The 25286-nt window shown below is 36.4% G+C and overlaps 1 protein-coding gene across 5 annotated transcripts in view; it reads right to left on the reverse strand.

Annotated features, from left to right (window-relative positions):
- LOC150089435 (ras-related protein Rab-14) overlaps positions 1 to 25286 on the reverse strand; it is a 108623-nt gene that overhangs the window by 16514 nt on the left and 66823 nt on the right. For all 5 annotated transcript variants that reach the window (XM_090389476.1, XM_090389474.1, XM_090389478.1 and 2 more), the window contains exons 5-7: positions 23824 to 23911; positions 8887 to 8917; positions 3132 to 3200 (exon numbers count right to left, since the gene is read on the reverse strand). In XM_090389476.1, the coding sequence (XP_090245602.1) occupies positions 3132 to 3200; positions 8887 to 8917; positions 23824 to 23911 (188 nt within the window). The remainder of the gene's footprint in view (positions 1 to 3131; positions 3201 to 8886; positions 8918 to 23823; positions 23912 to 25286) is intronic.

Here is a 25286-nt window from a genome sequence, read left to right on the forward strand (position 1 = left end):
TCAATAGCTTGAAAATGAATATAAAAATACGGTTAAAACGTTTCCCACGCCGACTTGAGAAATATTCCCACGCTCAGTGAAATTCTTTCGCGTGCTAATTTAATTGCAGTACAGTGATTTGTTATGTAGTTCCGAGATCAGCATTTTAAAAAATGATCAAGTGTATTGCTTGTAATATTTGCATTATATGCATTTATCCGAAGTCTACTCATCACTCAGTACAGTATTAGACATCATGCGTAACGGACAGTTTACTTGAACATTGTATCATAATTAATGCAACCAACGCAGTTACATTTTCGAAGGGTTAATAATGGCCAATAAGAATGAAAAAGCAACAACGTCTGGGCGCAGTATGAAGACTATAAATGTAAGAAAAATACTACTGAATTTGAAAATTAAATTAGACGTTTTGAAGCAAATCGATTCCGGTCAAAGACAAGCGGATGTGTGCCATAATTTAGGACTTGCAAGTTTAACTGTAAGAACAATTATAAAAAAATAAAGAATTAATTTTAGCAGCGGGAAAGATGGCTGTTCCACTGCAAGCAACTAGGACTAGTTTGTTTGTTTTGTTTGAGTTTATTGGCGCATCAGCAACTGAGGCTATAATGCGCCAAATACCGGTCATATGTAAAAAATTAAAATATTCAGTGACCTAAGTAGTTAGGCCACCATGTCCAGATGTATAATAGCACAGATATAAAAAATAAACCAATAAAGACGTAACAATAACATAAATTTTATATACAATTAAAAACTTTTATTGATTTAAAATAGCTAAAAACAGCAGACACGTTGTCATTGTCGGATAAAATCTGACTGAGTGTATACGGCTCAGTCAGATGGTTAAAAGCGGTAGAACGAGTGCTGCTAAAATCTGGACAGTCAATTAAAAGGTGTCTCATCGTTAACATTGTGCCACAGGACACACATAGGAGGGTCGTCAGCCCTCAGCAAAAACGAATGTGTCAAATGACTGTGTCCTATGCAGGTCCGGGCAAGAACAACTTCCTCCTTACGATTCCTGCGCAGCAACTAGGACTAGGCCAGCTATTAGGATTGAAATGGAAAGACTAACTAATTTTATTGAAGATAATATCCAATGCAGAATTCAGTTAAGTTAAATATTATTAATAAAAAAAAAAAGAGAGAGAGAAAGAGATGATCTGAAGAAAACTCACCTAAAAAAAAAAAAAAAAAAAAATCTGGAACCATTTAAAACTAGTAAGGGCTGGTTGAATAGATTTAAAATCCAGGGAGAAGCCGAAACTTTCAAAAAAGAACTTGTTAAAATTATTGAAGAGGGATATTGTGTGTTAAACTGTACTTCTCAACAAGTTTTTAACATAGATGAAGCAGGACTTTTGTGGAAACGAATGCCTAAAAGAAGTTCCATATTGAAAGAAGAAAAAAACATGCCAGGTTCCAAAGCAGCGAAGGATCGGTTGACTTTATTGCTGGGTGGTAATTAAACTGTGGGGGATTTAAAATTAATACCCCTTTTAGTTTATCTGGAAGAGGGCCAAAGTTCAACCCAAAAATCGACACATTTTTCATGATTAAATTCATTGATTAAATTAAATCAATTTAGATCAATTAAATTCATGATTTTAATTGGAATTTTAAGTTTAATTTTGATATGTAAGTAGTTACCACATAATTATATACGTATGTAATGCAGAATATTTTATATGTACAAATATTTGAATATTAAATATTTTGACCGATATTTGTGCATCTTTTCACTACCATTTATTATTGATTAGGAAATATCCTATGGCACAGACTGCAACTCACAAATACATATGTTACATTATGGTAATGCAGCGCTCGCTTAGCGTGGATTCACTTAGCGCTCTGTTTTTCCAGAACGAATTATCAGCGTTAAGCGGGGGTCACCTGTATATGAAATAATATTAACTCTAAATACTATTTCATGAATTAAGAATAGTGCAGAGGATAGTTATGTTCTTGAAATGTAGCGTGTTTGGTAAGACTAATGTCCCACAGAAAATGTTATTTTCCATTTACACAAAATAAAAACAATCACAAGGTTGATTGTTTTTATGTTGTGTGACGACGAAAAACAAGATAAAAGAGCAGGGTAACAGAAGATGTACATAAATTAACTTTCAGCACTAACTGAATATTTAAAGGGCATGATAAAGAGTATAATAAATTATAACTTATATTAATCTATAACAAATATGGTGAACTGTAAAGGATATGAAATTGAGGTGACATGTCCATGTATAACAGTATATGCACAGTAAATATAAGTGCATCACTGAGAGAAAGTAGTGTAAACAAACCTCTCTGTCTGCAATATGCACTAACAAGGCAGGCAGTGGCAAACTTGCTCTAAGCTCCACAAGGCTGTGAGTACTTCTGAACAATGCAACACTGTTGGCCCAGGGACTCCTGTAATCTTATTTTTAAGGATGTCTAAAAATGTACACCAGTACCTCGGACTAATTCTGGCATTGCCTACTTGACATGCTTGTATAAACTATGAAGGTGAGAATGATAATTGTTGCATTTAAAAAGAAACAAAAGCAAACTGGTATTGTAAAATTTTGGTATACAATTATACCAATGTGCTATCTCAAATCATTGTTGGGGGTTTTAGTTTAGGTTCTTCTGGTGTATAAACAATGAAGACTAACACATCATGACTACAGCGGAAGGGATTAGTGTATGGCAATTATTTCAAAGCATGCACAAAAACTTGCTCTAAGTTCCCCAAGGCTGTGGGGACTCCTATAACCTTATTTTTAGAGCATCTAAAAATGTACACCAGACTAATTCTGGCATTACACACTTGACGTGCTTGTATAAATTATGACAGTGGGAATAATAATTGTTGCAGTCTTTTATTTAAGAAGCTCGGATTGAACTGCATATGTATTTAAAAAACAAAATCAAGCTGGGATTGTAAAATTTTTGTATGCAAATATACCAACATGTTATCTCAAATCCACTGTTGGGGGGGGGGGGTAGGCTTTTCTGATGTACGAGCAATGAAGACTATAATGCACCATGACTACAGCTGAACGGTGATTATTTCAAAATAAGCACAAATACTGATGAATTTTCTAACTTCACTTAAAATTTATTTAAATACTTACCTCCCATCTTGTATGTTCTGATATATTTTCTTGGCTGTTTCAAGAAATGCTTCTTCTACATTCTCACCACTAGGGGGGAAAAAATTAAATTTTAGGATTTTTAAACTTAAGAATAAGAAATTTAAATTTTGAAATTATCTTCCAGGCTTACACTGCTTGATAAACTTCATATCTAATTGTATCATAGTCTTGCCACAATGTAAACAGATATTTTACAAATAAAGATATTTCATAATTCAAGTACAAAAACCAAAGAATTACATTTTTAATATTTAATATGACCTCCTTTGGCCTTTATAAGTATCTTTAACCATTTTGGCATGGAATCAATCAGTTTTTCAAAAGTGTCATTTATTTTTGAATCATGGAATCACACTATCACAGTACAAATCATCTTTTATGTTGTACAGTCCATTTTTTAAAGCCTATCCTTACAGATAGCCCTTAGATTTTCAATGGGATTAAAGTCAAGAATTTCCAGGCCGTTACAAGAGCTCCTTTATATTGTTTCCTGTAAAAAAATTGCATTACTTTTTTTAGATGAATGGCAGGGAGCAAGGTACTGCTGAAAAACAACCCAAAAACATTTTTAATAGGGTGTCAGCCTTCGGCATATGCTAAGCAGATACACTTTCTCCATCTGACCTCCTTACATATGCAAGTCACCCTGCACCTCAAAATGGCTTTCATCAGAAAAGACTTTTCTCCAATCTTTAAGTCTAGCTTTTATGCCTGTTACTCTATGCCTGTCCATGCTAGTTTATGCCTGTTTCTGGAAAAATGACAGACAAAAGAATCAAACAATGAATCAACCTCATTTTTTCAACCAACTAAAAAAAACACCAACTGAAAGTTGAGTTATGTCAAGTTTATGGGGAAGATACTGTCAAGAGCTCGTATGCTTGAATGGCATAAAAGATTTTATGCCATTCAAGGAAGAGAAGAGAGAATGCGGAAGGCGATGAATGACCAGGCCATTAGGTATCCATGAAAATGTGGACCAGGTAAGGACATTGATTAGAAATGATTGTTGTTTAAGCATTAGAATGGCATCTGAATTCAACGTGAACAAAGAAACAGCGAGAAAAATTTTAACTGAAAATTTAGGCATGAGAAAAGCGTGTGCCAAAGATGGTGCCAAAAATTTTGAAAGAAAATCAAAGAATGAGAAGACCCAAAGTTTGTGAAGTTTTGGAAAAAAACTGAAGATCCAGACTTTGAGTACTGTAATTACTTGTGATGAAAGTTGGTGTTACCCCCCCCCCCCCTCTCTCTCTCCCTTAAAAATCTGTTATCACCTCTTGCTAATGTTCTTGTATTGCCAGCCCTGTGATTTCATCTGGTTCATTGGTGATGATCAGGTTTATTTAGAATATTATTGCCTCTAGTACTTTCCATAACATGTTGATACAACTATCAAAGATGGAAGACTCAGGGTGTTAAAAGGACTTACAGGAGATGACTTCCAGAAATGTTTCTGTGCCTTGAAAAAATTGTATGGAACAGTGGGTGTGCAAACCCAAAGCATTTTTTTTAATGGGATAACTTGTACGGTAGCCCAATCAGGGAGTAACCACAATTTGCCTCCTCCTGCAGCCACCCCTGATTTGTTTAAGCATTTTTTCTGTGATTCCAACACGTTACAGCTTATACAGTAACCTTCCATATGGGGTTTGTAGTAGTGAGAGTAGGAGTGTGTTATAGGCGTAATGACCCGAATGAGTACAATGAACAATTGTACAGAGAAATAGAGTGGGCTAGTAAATCAGAATGTCTTATAAGGGGGATTTTAACTTCCCAGATATTGACTGGAACTTGTGAGTTGGTCACTCACACACTAGTAAGACTTTTGTGGATTTATTGTATGATTTTTTTTCTGCAGCAGCATGTTCGAGAGGCAACCAGAGAGGGTAATACTCTTGATCTGGTTATCAGCAGTGATCATTCATGTATTAAGAATTTGTAGATAAAGGAACCACTAGGTGGCAGTGAACACAGTGTACTGATGTGGGATTTACTTAAAGATATAATTACTATCAGGGGTAAAGGAAAGAGTTTTTGCTTCTGTAAAGGTGAGTAGAATGGTCTCAGACAGTTTTTAAATTCTGTATAGTGGGATCAACTGATGTTACCAACACCACTAAGTGAGAAGCATTCAAGGAATTAATCGTAGAAGCTACTAAAAGTTTCATACCTATTAAGAAAAATTCAAGGTTTAGGCCTAAATGGTTGTCAAATGAACTAATGAGACTCGTGGCAGAAAATAAAAATGCATGGGATGCATATAAATTATCAGGCAACACAGAAGCTTATGCCAGATATAAGCTAGTCTGTAATTAAGTCACGAAGGAGGTCAGGCAGGCGAAGGCAGATTACGAGAAATCTTTAGCAAAGGATGCTAAGAAAAACAGCAAGGATTTCTTTACTTATATAAACTCTAAAAGGAAGGGGATGAATCTGATAGGTCCACTTGATATCGATGGTTCGACTGTTGATCCTGCTCAGATAGCAAACAAACTGAATGAGTATTTTGCATCAACATTCACACGTGGAGTTATTAAGTTTTGAAAATGCCAGAAGGTTATCAAACTGTAGCAGGGTGCTTAATGATTTTGTAATAACCGAGAACAAAGTGAAGGAGAAATTGTTGAAGATAAACATAAAAAAGGCACCTGGGGTGGATGGGATCTATCCAGTTATATTAAAAGAGGCAGCAAAGGAAGTAAGCAAACCCTTAGCCATAATTATGAGAGCATCCTTGGATTCAGGGGAAGTTCCCATGCACTGGAGATGTGCAAATGTATCCCCAATTCACAAAGGGGAATCGAAGGGTGACACGAGTAATTACAGACCAGTTAGTTTAACTTCTGTTCCGGGTAAAATTATGGAGTCACTGGTTAAAGATGCATTGCAGGCTCATCTAGACAAGACTGCAGCAATAATTCAGACACAGCATAGGTTTGTTAAGGGAAAGTCTTGTCTGAAAAACTTTTAATTGGTTATTATGATGTGATTACAAAGGAACTGGATGCAAAAAATAATTTTGATATCATATACTTGGATTTTAAGAAAGCTTTTGACACTGTTGCGCATGGAAGACTACTGTACAGATTGGAGCAGAATGGTATTAAGAATATATTGCTACAATGGATAAAAGGATGGTTGAGTGAGAGAAGACAGAGGGTGGTAATCAATGGGCGCTGCTCTTCGTGGACTAATGTTATTAGGGAGTCCCACAGGGTTCGGTGTTGGGTCCACTGTGGTTTTGTATATTTATCAATGATATTGATGAAGGTTTATCAGGCTTAGTGTTGAAGTTTTCAGAATACAAAGGTTGGCAGGATTCTAATGGCAGTGTGCTACTGCAACAAGATCTAGAAAATTTGGGCAGATGAGCTGAGAAGTGGCAACTGAAGTTTAACCTTGACAAATGCAATGTACTGCATATGGGTAGACGTAACCCCAGAGAAAAGTATCAACTGTGTGGTACTACACTTAAGGTGGTAGAAAATGAAAGACCTGAGAGTAATTGTGTAGTCAGATATGAAGTTTTCTGAGCAATGCAGACAGGCTGCCAGTGCAGGTCATGGGGTTTTGTCAATGATATACAGGAATTTTGCTAGCAGGGAAAAGGAAGTGATTGTCCCTCTGTATAAGGCAATGGTCAGACCACGCCTTGAGTACTGCGTACAGGTCTGGAGGCTTCATTTTAGGAAGGATGTAGATTTGTTTGAGTGTATACAGAGAAGGGCAACAAGATTGGTGAGGAGAATGAAGGGATCCTCTTACCAAGAGAGGCTTAAGTTCTGCAAATTGCAGTGGCTGGAGACTAGGCACCTGTGCAGTGATCTGATTGAGGTGTATAAGGCCTTGAATGGGTTGAGCACTCTGAATTCTGATGGGATTCTTCCACTTGTTCAGATTACGAACCTAAGGGGACAAATTCAAATTAAGGAAAGACAGATGTAGAATAGATGTGTGGAAATTTGCCTTTAGCCAGCAGGTGGTTAATTGCTGGAACAAACTTCCATCTGTCATTGTGGAAGTTGATAGGTTAAATAAATTTAAGGAGGAAATGGACAAACATTTAGCGGGAATGGTTGTGTGAATTTTTTTTTTTTTTTTTGGCTGATGCTGCGTAAGCTCATACACTTGCTTTCTTGCATCACATGCCACTACTACCTGTTCAATTCATCTGCAATATTAGATGGGTTATCTAAGACTTTTCCATACTCATTACACAATGGTCTGATCTGATTCATTCTTCTTTTTTTGTGTTCACATGTGAAAATCTCCTTGTTCCCATTCATTGCTCTCTTTGTCAGCAATTTCTCAATTTTTTTTTTTTACCAATCTAATCTTTTCTATGGTATGATTACAGATCATACTTGTTATAGGATTCACTACTTTTCAATGCTCTATCTTTCTCATGCCATCTTTTTTCTGCTGTATTAAACTGGCTAGCTCATTATTCGTCCACCCCGGCATCCTCCTTGTGATATTTTTTTAATGATAGGTATGCATTCATGCACACATATGCATTCATGGCTTCTGTGACCATGGCTCTAAAGATATACCATAATTCTAATGTATTCACGTTAATTGCTCCCCCCAGTTAACAGATTCCACATAGCACCTTAAGCTGTCATAATTAACTTTCTTGAAATTAAAAACTCATTAATTCATTTCCTGAAATTAAAAACCCTGTGATTTCATCTGGTTCATTGGTGATGATCAGGTTTAGAATAATATTTCCTATAGTACTTTCCCTAACGTATTGATACAAATATCTGGTTGATTTAAACATTTCATTCCCCTTGGTCAGCTTCCCTCTCACTTGCTCCTATCAGTTTGGGGCATACTAAAATCAGACACAAACACACTTTCTCACCCATTCCACTTGCATGTAAAGACTTTCATCGTGATCTTCACAATCATCTTGTCTATAAATTACTCCCTTGTCATTATACTTTTGCTTTAACTAACGTGAGTTAGTTAAAGCAAAAGTATATACCATAATTCACATCCTACTGATTCTATGCTGGCATGCATAACTTCTGAATTTGTGAAAGCTTTTGTCACACTCAGGCAGCTTTTGATAAGCATGACCCACTACTTTTTATCTTCTGTATCTTTACTAAATACATTGTATGTATCATAGTGAAACTCATCCTCTATTTCCAAGTGACTCCAAGCTTCCATTAGTCCTATTATGGTAGCATTAGTTGTCCTAACCAATTTAGAATTCAATACTTTTATTGATGACACTCCTGACATTATTGCATACACAGTTGAGACTAAGTGTTCTTGTATAGTTTGCTACCCCAACACACCCCTTGAAGTTTCTTATGTTTGTTTTTCTAGCATTTACTTCCCGATGCTAGAAACTACATAATTGGACAAATCAGCAATGTGACGTTCAATAATAATGCCACCTCCAAAAAAAAAAAAAAAAAATCAGTCAGCTCAGCTCTACATGTCATGACAAGAACAACTAACTTGTGTGGCTCATTATGTCTTCCTTATACTGCTCTGTCACTTTTTTTATCCAGGAAGGTCCAATGGACTATGAAAACAGGTGACTGGATGCTCTTTGGAGGATAGTATATATCTCAGTACTGTATTAAGTAATTACTTATTCTTCTATAAAAAATAGAAAATTTTACTTCTTAGTACACAATAAAGTATAAAGTGACCTATAAGGAAAGCACTATATAAATTTATACTTCACTTAAGTAGAGAACTGAATACTTACGTCTTTGCACTTGCTTCTACAAACATAAGGCCTGTAAAATAATGAGCAGTAATTATGGACATAACTGATACATATTTTATAAGAGAGCATGCATATGAAAATTTTTTTTTTTTTTTTCAAAATATCTTTTCCAAATATAGGTTTAAACAAAAAGTCATGGCACCTTATTAAAAATAGTCTTGATTTTTCTGATACAGGCTAATATAATAATACTGTTTTTAATAGTAATATACTATACATCAAAGTTATTCAAGGAGGAGAGGGCCAGATGTTTATCAAACTAACAGGGTGCTTAATGATTTTGTAATAACTGAGAGCAGAGTGGAGGAGAAATTGTTGAAGGTAAACATAAAGGCACCTGAGGTGGATGGGATCTATCCAGTTATATTAAAGGTGGTGGCAAACCCTTAGGCATAATTATGAGAGCATCCTTAGACTCAGGGGAAGTCCCCATGGACTGGAGATGTGCAAATGTATCTCCAATTCACAAAGGGTGACACGAATAATTATAGACTGTTAGCTTGATTTCTGTCCCAGGGAAAATAAATGGAGTCACTGGTTAAAGAAGCATTGCAGGATTATCTAGGCAAGACAGTAGTAATAATTCAGACAGCATAGATTTGTTAATGGAAAGTCTTGTCTGACCAATTTGATTGGATACTATGTTGTGGTCACAAAGGAACTGGATGCAAAAAATAATTTTGATATCATATACTTGGATTTCAGGAAAGCTTTTGATACTGTTGCATATGGAAGACTACTGTACAAATTGGAGAGGTATGGCATTAAGGGCAAGTTGCTACAAAGGATAAAAATATGGTTGAGTGGGAGAAGACAGAGTGGTAGTCAATGGATACTGCACTTTGTGGATTAATGTTATTAGTGGTGTCCCTCAGGGTTTGGTGTTGGGCCCATTGTTGTTTTGTATATTTATCAATGATATTGATGAAGGTATATCAAGCTTAATGTCAAAGTTTGCAGATGATACAAAGGGTAGCAGGGCTGTTAATAACAGTAATGACAGTATGCTGCTGCAACAGGATCTGGAAAAGTTAGGCAGATGGGCTGAAAAGTAGCAACTGAAGTTTAATGTTGACAAATGCAAAGTACTGCATATGGGTAACAGTAACCCCAGAGAAATATACCAACTAGGTGGTGTCACACTCAGGGTAGTGGAGAATGAAAGACCTGATGGTAATTGTGCAGTCAGATATGAAGTCTTCTGAGCAGTGCAGACAGGCTGCCAGAGAAGGTCATGGGGTCTTTGCTCATGGGTCAATGATATACAGGAATTTTGCAAGCAGGGATAAGGAGGTGATTATCCCCTTGTATAAGGCAATGGTCAGGCCACACCTTGAGTACTGTATAGAGGTCTGGATGCTTCATTTTATGAAGGATGTAGAGTTGCTAGAAGAGAAGGGCAACAAGGGGGTACTCTTACAAAGAAAGGCTGAAGTTCTGCAAATTGCATCGCCTGGAGACTAGGCACCTGCAAAGCGATCTGATTGAGGTGTATAAGGCCTTGAATGGATTGAGCAGGATCAATGCTGATGGGATTCTTCTACTTGTCAGATTGAGAACTTGAAGGGTGGGGCATAGATTCAAATTGAGGAAAGACAGTTTGTAGAATAGATGTGCAAAAGTTTGCCTTTAGCCAGCAGGTAGTTGATTGCTGGAACAAACTTCCGTCTGTTGTTGTGGAAGTTGATAGCTTAAATAAATTCAAGGTAGAACTAGACAAACATTTGGAACGAATGGATCAGTGAACTACTAAGGTTTTTTTTTTTTTGGCTGATGCTGTATTAGCTTGCTTTCTTGCATCGTGGGCCTCTACTAATGCTAACTAACTCGTGTCGGAAATAACGTTGGTTTTAATGAGTTAGACAACCAAAATGTTCAAGAATTAATTAAATCCCATTCCGAAAAACTGAGAAATAGTGATCTTCTAAATTTAGATACCAGACAAGCGTAGAAGTTGTCAATGACCATCAAAGTGATGCAACTCCTACTCACAAGAAATAGGTCATTCAAAAGGAGTTTGATGAGATTTTTCACACTATTGAAGTTTTTAAGCAGCAATGCTTAGATGCTGAGCCTGATGTAGAATGCAGCAGTCAAATTTGTCAAAAAGTGGAAGAAGCTTTAATTCGATATCAACAGATGTATGATAAGAGGAAAAAGAATACACAAACTACATTTACTAAATTTTTTTAAAAAAAAAGAATATTTTCCTTTATTTAACTTTTAATTTTGTTTAATTCTTATTGTGCTTTGTAATTATAATTTGTTGAAAATAATTTAAAAAATACAGTACTGTATATTTTTGAGAATAAATAAAGTCACAGAACCAATTACATTATTTTCCATAGGTTATTAAGTTCAATTAGTGCGGCACTTTTGTGAGACGCATTAATTCACTAATCGAGGGATTACTGTATTGCTAATGCAAAGCCAAATCACTGTATACAAGGTGATACAGAAATCAGACAATACAAACTTTGAATGGCTGTTTATTTGCATGAAAATGTTGTAACTGTGCCCATTTTCACCAATAGATGGCATCAGACGGATGATATTAAGCATAAAAATCACTGATGGCTGTGTGTCATGTACCCAAGTTCAGCTTCATTAATGTTAGTATTAGTAGTGGTAAATGATGCAAGAAAGCAAGCAAGCTTATAAAGTATCAGCAAAAAAAACCCCTACACACTTGACCCATCCATACTAGAGTTACACCGATAAGAAAATTGCCTGATTAGATTAATCAGCCAATTAGTTGTTACAATGCTTTCCCACCTTAACAGTCAGCAAGCCCACTGAAAAAGTCGCCTACTGCTTAATTACAGTACAGTACACAGAAAACAAATATCACAACGATTCGTGTCTAAGAGTGTTCAATTACATAATTAGTTACATATCTGTAACTTTTAGACCATCTTCCAGAAAGCATTTTTTGCATCCCGCGACACCAATACATCAATTGCATCTCAGAAGCATTTCCCTGATACAGTCAGTTAAACACCAGTCATGCAACTCCTACTTCAATAGTCCGCCCATCTCACTTGAACCAGTTAAGAACTGCAACTCGTAGATGAAAAATTTATTTTTTTCTACTTAAGTCTTTCTATGTTGCTACTGTCCTGAACTTGTGGCAGTGCTGGGCACTTCAACAATGCTACTCAACACCAATGAGTTTAATGATTTTATAGGTAAATTAAAGTGATATTTTGTTATTTGCAGTATTAATAATGGTGTTAGAATATATTAATGGTTATTTTTATCAAACTTGGGACTTAAAAAGTCATTTACAAGGGGAATTCTGGAAATTTGGAACGAAAGCCAACACGAGAACCACGGCAGATTACAGGGAACTTACCTGACAAACTATTTTGCCACTACTGCAATTTCTCGCTGTATTCTCAATAAACAGAAGATACGTGTTATCAGTTAGTTTCCCGTGGTTTTTGTGTCTGCTTTCTTAATTTATTTATGTAATTTATGTGATACCACCATATCAAGGGATGGAAAAACAGCCAAAATGTTTACAACCACAAATATGATGACTCATCGTGAAAAGTTCCATCTAGAAGTCAAAAGAAACAGAAGCATCATATAAGTTGAAAATGACACATACTGAATGTTCTGGAAGTACACCATTGAACCTCCTGCTAAAGTACAGACTACTATAGAAGCAGTATTAACAAAGAAGCTTTGGGATATTAATGATCACAAGGCCAAAGAGATCTGTTTTTGATAAAAATCTCTCCTTTAATGCCCACTATTTATATGTTGCTCAAAAAATTCAAAAAGCAAAATGGTTAATCAAACAAGAAACAGCAGCGATTCAAGACAGAAAAACAGTCATTAAGCATGTTCAAAGATGCATCTTTCCCATTCTGTCCTATGCTTCTGAAATCTGGTCTGGTGCTCCTCAAGCAACTGCCAAGAAATTTCTTGCCCTAGAATATTGGGTTCTTAGATGGCTCAATAGTAAGCTTCGTTTTCACCATACAATATCCAGGCAACAGCTTTATAAAAACCTAAAAACAAAGCCTCTGCAACAGATGATCAACGAGTCTGGAGTCATGCTTCTTGCAAAGTTAATCACCTCTGCATGCGATTCACCAAACTTAGCCAATATAATAGCTGCGCCCAACAGGGAAAATTCAAGAAACCAGCGATTCAAATCCAACCTCTCCAGGCTTAAACAAATGGACAGAATGTTCCCCAATGCATCTCTTCACCTCATAAATCATCACAACATTGATTGCAACAGGTTAATCAACTCTGAAGCCTACAGGAGTCAGATCTCCGATAAAATGAAGAAAAATAATCCAACCCAGTAATTGCAACTGAAAGCCAAATGTCCTGTTCTGCAATTTAAAATTCATAACTAAAATTCCTAGCCATTGTTAATCTAATAAAATCTGCTATGTACATATACTCGATTATTTTATGTCATTCCCTTTGTATTTTTACCTGCCCCTAGCCATGTGCTGTGATGGGCTTGCTGTATTTGCAATAAATGAATATTTATTTATTTATTTATTAATTGGAGAAATGATAGCTGTTGACCTTCAACCATATTCTGTAACACATGACATTGGATTCTAAAGGCTATTAAAAAAAAAAAATTTCTCAAATTACAATATTCCAAGTAGAAAATATTTCACTGATAAAATCATTCTAGATATATTTCAGAAGGTAAAAACAAAACTTCAAACATCCCTTGATAAAGCCACAAGTGTTTCTTTAACCACTGATATTTGGACACCTACTAAAATAATTCTCCATTTCAGAGTATTACAGGCCACACTGGCTTTCAAATGAGTTTGAACAACACAGGGCTGTCCTAAGAATTCTTCCTTTTTCGGGCTCTTGTGCAGAGATACAGATCAGTGAAGAGTTGAACAATGGGCTAGAAGAATATAAGATCTCAAAAAGCAAAGTCTTCCTCACACTGCAAGATTCTGGAACAAATATGGTAGCTGGTGTCACTGGTAGTGGTTTACAGTCAAAATCATGTTTCATACACCAACATTACAGTATTCTCAATAAATGACTCCATGTTTTCCCAGCAGGCTGTAATGACTGTTGTTACTATTAACAGGAATATTGTAAAAAGCTTCATTTGTGAAACGATTTTCTGCTTACACGGAAAATAAATCTCTGTGTTTACTTTTATAAATCCTAGATTTAAGATGAAATTTCAAAGAAGTGATGAAAAACAAGATAAAGAAATGGGTTTTAGAAGCTCTGGAGCAAGATCAAATGGAGGTAAGAGGGGATTCTCTTGATATTTCACAAGAGGATGTGCTTCAATCAGTTCTACTGAAAATCAAGATACCCCAGGCTATGACTTTTTCAAATTTGTCTGATGAATTAGCTTCCACTAAGACAGATAGTGTTCAAAATGAAGGAAAACAGAAGAAATGTCACCCAGAGTAAGTTCAAAACAGCAGCAATCCCCAAAAACAAGCATTATTCATTATTCAGTGATGCATTCAAGAATTGAATCAGTATTTAAATTTTCCATTACTGCCTAGAAATAATAGCCCATTTCTGTGGTGGAAAAACATGCAAGACAAACAACCTCATCTGAGTAAACTGACTTTGAAATATTTAAGTGCACCAGCTTCATCAGTTGAAAGTGGAAGAATATTTAGTACTGGTGATAATTTGTATGAACCTGCAAGAAATGGGCTATGTCCTCAAAATGGAGAAACTGTTTTTGCATTACAATTTAAGAGTATTCAATTTTGATTACTCTGCATAAAACTGCTTTTAATTTTTTTTTTCCTTTATACTGTGTTAAAAAAGGTGATAAATTTGATTAAAATACCTGTTAAGTTGCATTTTTTTTTATTATATTCTCTGTATTAATAAAAATAAATTGGCTATAACAGACAAACTAAGAAAATGTTTACTTAATTCATTTCAGTTTATCAAAGCTATCTGATGAATCTCTTGGTAGTGATTAACTGGCTCTAATTTAGCAGGAAATGGCTGATTAATAAAACCGATTAACAATTACTCGGTGCATCCTTAATCCGTACCTACCAAGAATTTGCCTAGTTCTTCATTGAATTTATTTAATCCCCCCTTCCCACTTCCACAACAACAGATGGAAATTTGTTACAATAACCAACCACCTACTGGCTCAAAGCAAACTTCTGCACATCTATCCTACAATCATCCTTCCTCAATTTGAATTTATGCCCTGTCATATGTGTAGTCTCACAGCAAGAGGATATTAGCTTACTCAATCCATTCAAGGCCTTAAACACCTCAATCAGATCTCCCCACGGGTGCCTAGGTTCTAGATGCTGCAATTTGCAGAACTGAAGCCTCTCTGGGTAAAAGCATCCTTTTGTTCCCTTCACCAATCTTGCTGCCCTTCTCTGCCTGTTCCAGATCTACACACTTCTTAAAGTGAGGCTTCCAAACCTATATACAGTACTCAAGACGGAACAGGTGTAGAGAAGGCCTAACAATGGCCTTGTATAAAGGGATAATTACCTCCTTATCCCTGCAAGCAAAGTTTCTGTATACCACTGATAAAACCCCATGACCTATTCTGGCAGCCTGTCTACACTACTCAGAGAACTTCATATCAAACTGCACAATTATCCCCAAGATCTTTTTCATTTTCTACTACCCTGAGTGCAGTGCTACACAGTTGGTATGTTAATCTAGGATTACTTCAATTGTGATTTCTTGGCAAATCGACCTAATTTTCCTAGATCTTGTTGCAGTAGCTCATCTTGATTACTGTTATTAACCACCCTGCAACCTTTGAATCAAATTTAGACATTAAGCCTAATATACCTTCATCAATATCAAATATGAAAAAAAAAAAAAAAAAATTTAAAAAATGGGCACAACATTGAACTCTGGGGGACTCCACTAACATTAATCCATGCAGAGCAGAGCCCATTCATAACCACTCAGTCTTCTCCCACTAAACCATTCCTTTATCCATAGCAGTAACTTGCCTTTAATACCACACTGCAGCAGTCTTTCTTTTTTTTTTTTTTTTTTTTGGCGGATGCTGTATAAGCTTGCTTTCTTGCATCATATGCCTCAACTAATGCTAATGTGCAATATCGAGAGCTTTTCTGAAATCCAAGTACAGGCACTCCTCTACACGTACAACGCATAGATACATACAAAGCTTCTCAAAATTAATAAAAAAAAATAAAATAAAATACTGTATATCGACAGTTCTGAACCACACATTCAAAGTGCCAAAACCAGCTGCCATGCACAGTATCCCCCACGCTTTTTGGTAATTTGTTCCAAGGTTTTGGAACAAATTACCGAAATTTGAAATTATCTGAAATTTTCACTATATAACTAAATTATTTATCTCTCTAAAAGGTCATTTTTATAATGGAAATTGTATTGGTTTTATATAAATTTATGTCAAATAAGCACAACACAAAAATCACTTTTAACTAAAGGATGTAAAAACAAAACACACTGCCAACATGAGGAAGGACTATGTGTTCCGGTCAGAGACAATCGAAAGCCCTGAAATAAGTAGGCATCGTTAACATGATCACTAGAATCAGCCATTTTACAGAATCAAATTTCAAAAAACCAATTCAAACCATTAAAATGCACTACACTGTCACCATTTATTATCCTGGAAACTCAGGTTTTTTTGTCCAGCAAACAGAAAATCGACCAGAACACAAGCAATTTACAGACATTATAAAAAGAACAATATGGTCTTAGTCACTGATGATCATATAAAAACCTACTCCAACACTGTTTATTGCTATGTTTGGTTATAAGTATCAATTTTGAATGCCTTTATGATATTTTTCTAAAGCACATTTCTGGAGGTCACTACCATAAAACAATAAAAACAATTTGCAGTTACCGGTTTATTGGGCTTTTCTGTTAGTGCAATTTATTATAAACAGGTGGTAAACTTGATCTTATTGCATTTGCATTAATACCGATAGCTGGAATTCTGTGGGTTTTTACGTTATTATGGTAAAATTGTTTCCCCTTTACTGAAATCTTCAATCATATAAAAAACAAATAAATTTTCAGACTCTCCTCTTCATTCCTATTTTTTAAGCTTCATAAACTTGTTATTTCGTATCTCACTTGTACATATCGTGTTAGTTGCAGTTTGTGTAATTGATTGCTTATTTTTTTTACTGTTTTAAATTTTACACAAAAAAAAAAAAACACCTCTTTTTTTATTTTTGTTCTTGTATATTGTATCTTGTTTATATGCTATATCAGGGGTGGCAAACCTATGACACATGTGCCCTGAAGTGGCATGCATACAATTTTTTTGTGCACCGAAATTCAGAGCATCCCAAAAAATTTTCAACCTTCGAAAAATCACTCGTGACCTGCACATGCCCATTCTCTCTCTCTCTCTCTCTCTCTCTCTCTCTCTCTCTCTCTCTCTCTCTCTCTCTCTCTCTCCCTCCCCCCAGGCATGTAGTAACGTCACATCATTTAGCAAATAGCTGTTCATGCAGTGATTTGTTTGAAGTCAGAGTGGGACGAAATTGCATGATTAAATGTCTTGAATATCGTCTTTCGAGGGTAGTTTTTTTTAAAAGATTTAGCCAATTTTGGCACGCACCCTTAAAAAGGTTTGCCACCCCTGCACTATACAGTACTGTTTACAGGTATTATATTAAATTACTTTTGAATAAATACTGTACTCTACATTATTATTCATTATGTGTTTTTTCAGACTCATTTAACTTGGTTACAAATCATAAAATGCTTTAAACAATATTGTACATATGGCCTGGTGAAGTTTGTTAGGGGTTATAATCTCAGTGAGTTATACTGTACATGTATTTAGTATCTATAAGACTGAAGTTGGACTTACATACAAAATGCACTTATGTAAACAAAAAACAACAGTAAAGTATACAAGTCAAGGAGTGCCTGTACATGATATCAAAATTACTTTTTTGCAAGTAGTTTTTACTTTGTTACTGTGTCGTATCCAATCAAATCGGTCAGAGAAGATTGCCCTTTGACAAATCCATGATTCGACTGCAGTGTAATGCATTCCTCTCTAAACAGTACTGCATTACTTCTTTAACTGCTGACTCCATTATTTTCCCAGGAACAGATGTTAAACTAGCAGGTCTGTAATTACTCATATCATCCTTTGATCACCTTTGTGAATTGGGGTACATTTGCACATCTCCAGTCCATAGGAATCTCCCCTAAAAGTCTTGTTTAGTGCAGGAGATAGATGCAGTTTTCCCAGGTGTGTAGTGTGTGTGTGTGTGTTCAATAAAACAGTTCAATAAAATCCTTTGGCCTATTCACATGAATAGGCCAAAGGATTTATCAGGAATTATCCAGATATCACAGTCCCTCAAAAGATGATGGCAGCAAACCTGGTGGACTATTTTTCCAGAAAATGGGAACGTTGGTGACAAGAAACAAAGTGGAATACTTGTCTGTTTTGACTGATGCTGAAGCAGATGGAGTTATGGAAAAGCTGTAGCAGCCTCCATTAAAAGATCTGAGGAAACTTGCAGTGCAATCAGGATTGCCATATAGAAGTGCACACAATGATGGGAAACAGTTACACTTGTCCATATTGTTTTCACTTGGTCTCCAAGAGCTGAAGAAATTGAGTCAGACTGTACTGTAGATGGTTTTGGACTTTCACTGATGAACACAAGCTTTACATAGTTTTTTTCAATTATGAAGCTTAGTTCCATCTCAGTGGGTATGCAAATACCAAAACAATAGGATTTGTTCCAGTGAATTTTTTGTGGGTGCCCTTGCACACTCAAAAAAGTCAGTGTGGTATGCTGTATCATGTTGCCATGTGATGTGCCCCATTTAAAGGTAAACACATACCAAGATATCATTATTTCCACTCCTCAAGATTTCAGAATGATTGTGCAATAGCCACGACTCTGTTGAAACTACACCTTTGTGACAAGATCACCAGATTTGTTATCTCCAGAGTTTTCCTTGGGGGGGGGGTAGTATCTGAAAGAAGTGATCTAGGAGAATTGTCCACACTGGATAAGCTGAAGACCAGCACTGCAACAACAATTGAAAACATTAGTCTTCTAACATTGTGCAATATGGCTTCAGGTATTTATGAAAAAAAGGCAGCCATTTCCAATACAACACTGTAATCACATTAATGTTACTGTGTTATAAGAAAGGTAAGATATTTTGTCCTGTGACTGCTTACTAGTATTTATGATGTCAATATTATCCCAAAAATACAACTATTTAACCTAGATTACATGACTTATTGATCATCAAACCTTACTTATATCTTGGTAAATCCTTTACTTCATTCATCACTAAGGGTGCTTAAATTATTAGGAAAAATAAACAGAAATGAGCATAAAAAAAGCATAATGCGAGAGGTATCCTGTAACCTAAAATTTTATAGTTATGTAAGAGAATTGTTTTTTACACCAGTTTTTTACAGTTTTCTCACTGAACTAACTTTTTTCTTCCTCATTTATTCCTTCAACTTCCATTTTCTGAAACAACCTCCTTTCATATGTATTTCCTTAAAATTACAATCTACAGAAATTCAGGTCAATATAATACCTCGCTGGATCAGTCAGACAAATCATTCCTTAATAAAAGCATGTTATGTTTACTGCAGGAGATAGATGCAGTTTTCTCAAGGGTGGTGTATGTTCAAACAGTATTTTGCATCTCATTCATATGAATAGGCCAAAGGATTTAACAGGAATTATCCAGATGTTGCAGTCCCTCATAAGATGGTGACAGCAAATCTGACTCATATCAAGGTTATCCTGCACTTACTTACTTATTCACAGATTCTGCAATTTCAACAGCCACAGAAGTCAGACTTAAGTCTAGGGTTGCCAGGATAACTCTTGAATTCCTTTTGAGTATAGGAGCAAGCTATTAGAACTTCAACAAGTCTAAGATTGCTTCTACTACATAAATTTATATAACCAGATACCATCAGTTCATAATTTCTCCTCCAGAGAATTTTCTCTTATCACAAATTCATTTAATGCTGAATAAATGTTAGTTTTTCTTCTTTTTTTTTTTTTTTTTTTAAGGTGAAACAACATTTGACGTCCTTGGAAAAAAAAAATAATAATAATAATCAGGAAGAAAACCTCTATTTATGGGACGAAGGGGAAAAAATAATAAAATTCCAAAAATTGGTAGACCATTTCCTGCCTACAAGGTTAGTTGGCACCTTTTAATTCTTTTTCAGCCATTTTGTATACATATGCACTGAGTGATCACTGAATTATGACCACCTACCTAATACTTCATAGGTCCTCCTTTTGCCCTCAGTACAGCAGCTATCCGACGTGGCATTGATTCAACAAGGTGTCGGAAGCATTCGGGAGTTTTGGCCAACCAAGCTGTGTGTAATGCGGCCAGCAATGTAAGTATGGAGGTGATTGGTGTATCCAGATATGCCTTTCCACAGTGTCCAACAAGTGCTCTATGGGATTGATATCGGGGGAGTTCAGAGGCCAATCGATATGCTGGAAGTCAGAACTGTGTTCCTCAAACCATCCCTGCACAACGAGTGCATGATGGCATGCCGTATTGTCATCTTGGAAGACACCATCGCCATTTGGGAAAAAGTGTAACATAGTGGGGTGTAGCAATCAGTTGACGATAGCGGAGACCAGTGATACGTTGTTCCACATGCACTAAGGATCCAAGTTCCTGCCAGTGAAACATGCCCCACACCATACAACCGCCTCGACCGGCCTGTACTTTTTATACCATGCATGATGGATCAAGAGTCTCATGTTGTTGAAGCCAAATCCATACACGACCATCCACAGTGTGGAGTAAATAACGACTCATCCGATCAGCACACCTTCCAGTCTTCTAACGTCCAGCTTACGTGCTCTTTGCACCAGGGGAGTCTTTTACACTGATGAACCTTGGTTAGGAGAGGATGCCATAGGGGTCGTCTGCTGATATAGCCCATACCCCATACGTGCGAGCATGCGACACATGGTCATGGCAGATACTGTTAAAGGTTGGCCCATGTTGTATTGAATAGTCAACTCTTAAACAGTGCTGCGCCTGTTTGCGTCGGATCCGGCGCTCACATCTAACTTCAACCTTTCGCTGACCTTTGCAGTTTTGCCGTTGGGTCGTTGTTTGACCATTTTGACGCCAGTCCTGGTACACTTTAACTACAGCGGCTCTCAAACACCCCACCAGTTCAGCCATTTGGGAAATCGAAGCACTAGCTCATTGAGCTCCCACGATCTGTCCTTTATCAAAGTCCGATAAATCCTTCCTTTTACCCATCACGCTCGGAATTTTACTACCTACTGAACCACCGACACCTTATCTATGCTATGTAGGTCAACTAACTGTGTACTCTCATACCTCACGTGGTCAACAGGTCACATTCACTTTTCATAAGGGTGGTCATAATTCAGTGATTACTCAGTGAACATATTTTGTATACATACATATAACCAGAGCTTTTTTTGTAAAAAAAATAGGTGCCGGTACTCATTCTTTGCTATCAGGAAAAATTGAAAATTAAAAGGATTACTCTAAATTCCCCCCCCCCCCTGATCTTGTTACTTTAGTAGTAATGTTTTTAGAATAAGAACAACAAATTAAGTATATTAACACAGCTTATTAAGCATAAATTTATTATTCAAGTATAGAAAAAAAAAATAAGTAAACTGTGAGTAAAATAATTAAAAATAAATTTCATAAAGTTTTTGTAGAATATTCCAAATTTTTATTACGTTCTCATCCGACACGCTATGCCGACTTCTTTTCCTCCTCTTTGTGTGTCGGTTGCTGAATGACGTTTCCGAAGTAGCCACAAATCGACATATTGTGCTGGATCAAAGCGGGTCAGCGATGGGCCTGCAGTTTTAAGTAACAGTAGTGAAGAAACTGTTTTTGTCATCAACGAAGCGCTGGTTGGTGATCAGATTCATTTGTGAAAATCCTCGCTCACATTCACTTGGTGAAATTGGAATCATACTCAGAGCTCATCAAATGTTTCAATTCTTCCGAAACCTGCTTACCAATTAGGTATCCACGAATTGCATTTAACTGTAATTGACAATTTTCTAACTTCATTTTCACCAAATGCCAACAATTCATATTTAGAAGGATTAATACATTCATTGTGCTCCTCTCGTCATTGGTATTGTCACTAGTTCTTAAATTTTAATTTTTTTTTTTTTTTGAAACTCCAAAATATCAGTGTCATTCGGATATGCAGGTGCTGTGACCATGTAAACAGAGATGGGGAAAATTTACGGAAAACTGTGGATAACGCACTTCCATGAAGCAAAAGATGATTATTTGTCGCTGTAAAATAAAATCACTTTTCTAATTCTCGAACGGGGCGCTTACAGTTGATTCATAGCGGTGTCCAACCTACGGCCTGCGAGGAAAGTGAACTAAAACAGCATTTTAAATTTTGTTAATTATCAAAAATATTTTCTAATTAAATGTTTTGTTCAGTAAATGTAATTGTGTATTGTACTTAATAAAATTTTTGAATAATTTCAATTTTACTTGCAACAAGATATCGAAAATGTAACACACTAAAGAAATCTAACTTTGAATATGGACCCTGTACGGGAAAAGGTTGGACACCACTGGAAGGTGGGCCAGACCCATTGGGAAAAAACCTTGGATCTGCTCACTCTTGACCAGCGTGACTTCTCCGTGTGGGACAGGTGGTCAGATAGGTTTTACCAGGTACCACTAAGTTGAAGAATGCTAATCCCTTTAGCTCTCTTAATTCGCGCAGTAGCACTAATTGCCTGAAGACCAGAAAAGTGAACAGGGCATACCGAGTTAATTCTCTCCTAATCCGTTCGCTATATGAAAATTTTCTTCGCCCAACAGAAACTATTTTAAATGTAACTTCCGAGGGGAATTCAAAATAATTAAACAGAGGTCCGACTGAGTAACTTAGAATTATAAAAATGGTTATACAGTTTTATATAGAAAAAATCTTAACAATTGACAGTAAAAAATGCAAATTTAGTTAAATCATTTTAAGCTTATTCGAATAGGTAAACATGAAAAAATTACAAATTTCGAAGTGCATTGAATCGAAATGTCACATGTCACTGTTAATAAAGATGCTGGTACGCCGTACAGTCGCAAAAAAAGCACTACATATAACCATTTTGTATATATAAATGTGAAGTAGACAAAAGAATAAATTACAAAATTTGAAATAATGTCTACACATCACAGTAAAGTTAAGCTTATATTCTTTCAATTTTCAACTGTATGCATAAGTATGTCAATAAATGTGCCAACAACAATAGTACTGTTGTTATTATTATTATTAGCCATATGGTGCAAGGAAGCCTGAAGCCTATGCTGCACCAGCAAAAAAAAAAAAAAAAACAATTTCTGAATTACCCTCTGTGCGAGAGAGAGAGTCAGAAGTAGAAAGGAATCACCAAGAAAGAAGAATGATGATATCCAGCTGAGGAGCCTGGGTGTGCCAAGCCCATACTCACAAGATTTGAGCCCTTCTTAGTTTTCATATACTAATAAAGTAATAAATATTTAGTTATATTTATAAAGTGAAAACATCCAGCCTATAAAAAAATTAATATGCAGAATTTTATTTTGCATATTCCTATTTTCTTCATGTTCTTTACATATAACTCATTCCATGTGTGCTGATTTAAAATTTCCATTAACAAATAATTAAAGAATCCTTTCAATATTTTCTGTATAAATTCTGCATATACTCTAAGATTTGGGAAAAACAATTTTTGAAATTCATATTAATAGCTGCAGTGGTGTACAGTTATTAATTCAAAGAGTGAATTTACAATGCAATGTTGTGGACCGATACAAATAAAAGAGGAAATAACTTCTAACTGCAAGTTACAGATAGTAGGAATTTTTGCTTTGTTAACAATTTTTCCACATAAGAAAACTTACCATTTTCTTCTGCAAACTGCTTTGCTTCTTCATATGTCACATCTCTCTGAGCATCCAAGTCACATTTATTACCAATCAGAAAGATTACCTATCATAAATATTAACCACTTATAAATACAAGAATAATTAATGTATTTTGATTATCTAATTACAATTACTATGAATATATATAGGGTGTCTCAAAAATATTGGTACAAACGTTTAGGGGAGGTAGGTAATATCTAAAGGAATGTGAATCGCATAGGAACCCATAACCGAAAACGTCACCGTATGTCGGTACACAGCGCTGTTCATCAGTTTGCGAAAGGGAAAATTTCTGGTTTACTCATTCAAGCAGTAGTCGCCGCACGAAGAGCATGCATCAATATATGAACTGTGAGCTGGCAGATATGCACCTAGTGTATGGATTAGCAGAGGGCAATGGACGAGCCACTCAATGAATTTATGGAGAACGCTTCCCAGACAGACATGTACCAGACCACCGTTTGTTTGCGCGTGTGCATTAAAATTTGTGCAATTATGGGTCATTTAGAGGTAAAAAGAGTAGTGCGGGCAAACCACGTTCGACGCGAACTCCCGCCATGGAAGAAAGTGTGTTGAATGCCGTCCAGAATAATCCTACTACCACTATACGTGCCATTGCCTCTGCCTTAGGAGTGTCTTGTTGCAGCGTACAGCGCGTCTGGCATGACAATTCCATACACCCCTTTCATCTCCAAAGGGTTGAGTTACTGCTTCCCCCAAAATCATCCTGCTCGTGTGGCTTTTGCGCAGTGGTTTATTCAAGAAAGTGTTCAAGACTCGAATTTTCCAGCCTATGTTTTGGTCACGGATGAGGCTTATTTCACTTGGGAAGGCTTATTCAATCAGCACAATGCTCATGTTTGGGCTCACGACACCCCACACAGTATGCACCCCCATGCGGCACAACATCGCTTCGCAATAAATGTGTGGTCAGGTATGGTCGGTGACTGCTTAGTCGGCACATACCTGTTACCATCCTGCATGAATGCCGCTAAATATCGGATCTTTCTTGAACAAGTTCTACCAGGGTTACTTGACGATGTTCCAGCAAATGTGAGACGCAACATTTGGTTTCAACATGACGGGGCGCCTGCCCATTATGGAAGGGGTGTTTTGGGTGTCGATGGATTGGCCGTGGTGGACCCATTGCCTGGCCCCCCACGCTCACCTGATTTATCGAGCCTTGATTTCTTTCTGTGGGGGGGGCCCTCAAATCTATCGTGTATGAATCGCCTGTGGACACGGAAATGGATCTCGTGGCGAGACTCTTCTGCGCTGCTGCTTGCTGCTACTATTAAAGAAACTCCAGGTGTGTCCGCCAATCCGTGCTGCATCGGTGTCACGCATGCATCGCGTCTCATGGTGGAACCTTCGAGCATCTGTTGTAACATCATGAAATGCATCCATCTCGTACTCCATTGTTAATATTATGTCAAATA

This window comes from Mastigoproctus giganteus, chromosome 2 (genome assembly GCF_048544385.1).
Source record: "Mastigoproctus giganteus isolate SK-2022 chromosome 2, ASM4854438v1, whole genome shotgun sequence".
Classification (NCBI taxonomy): domain Eukaryota; kingdom Metazoa; phylum Arthropoda; class Arachnida; order Uropygi; family Thelyphonidae; genus Mastigoproctus; species Mastigoproctus giganteus.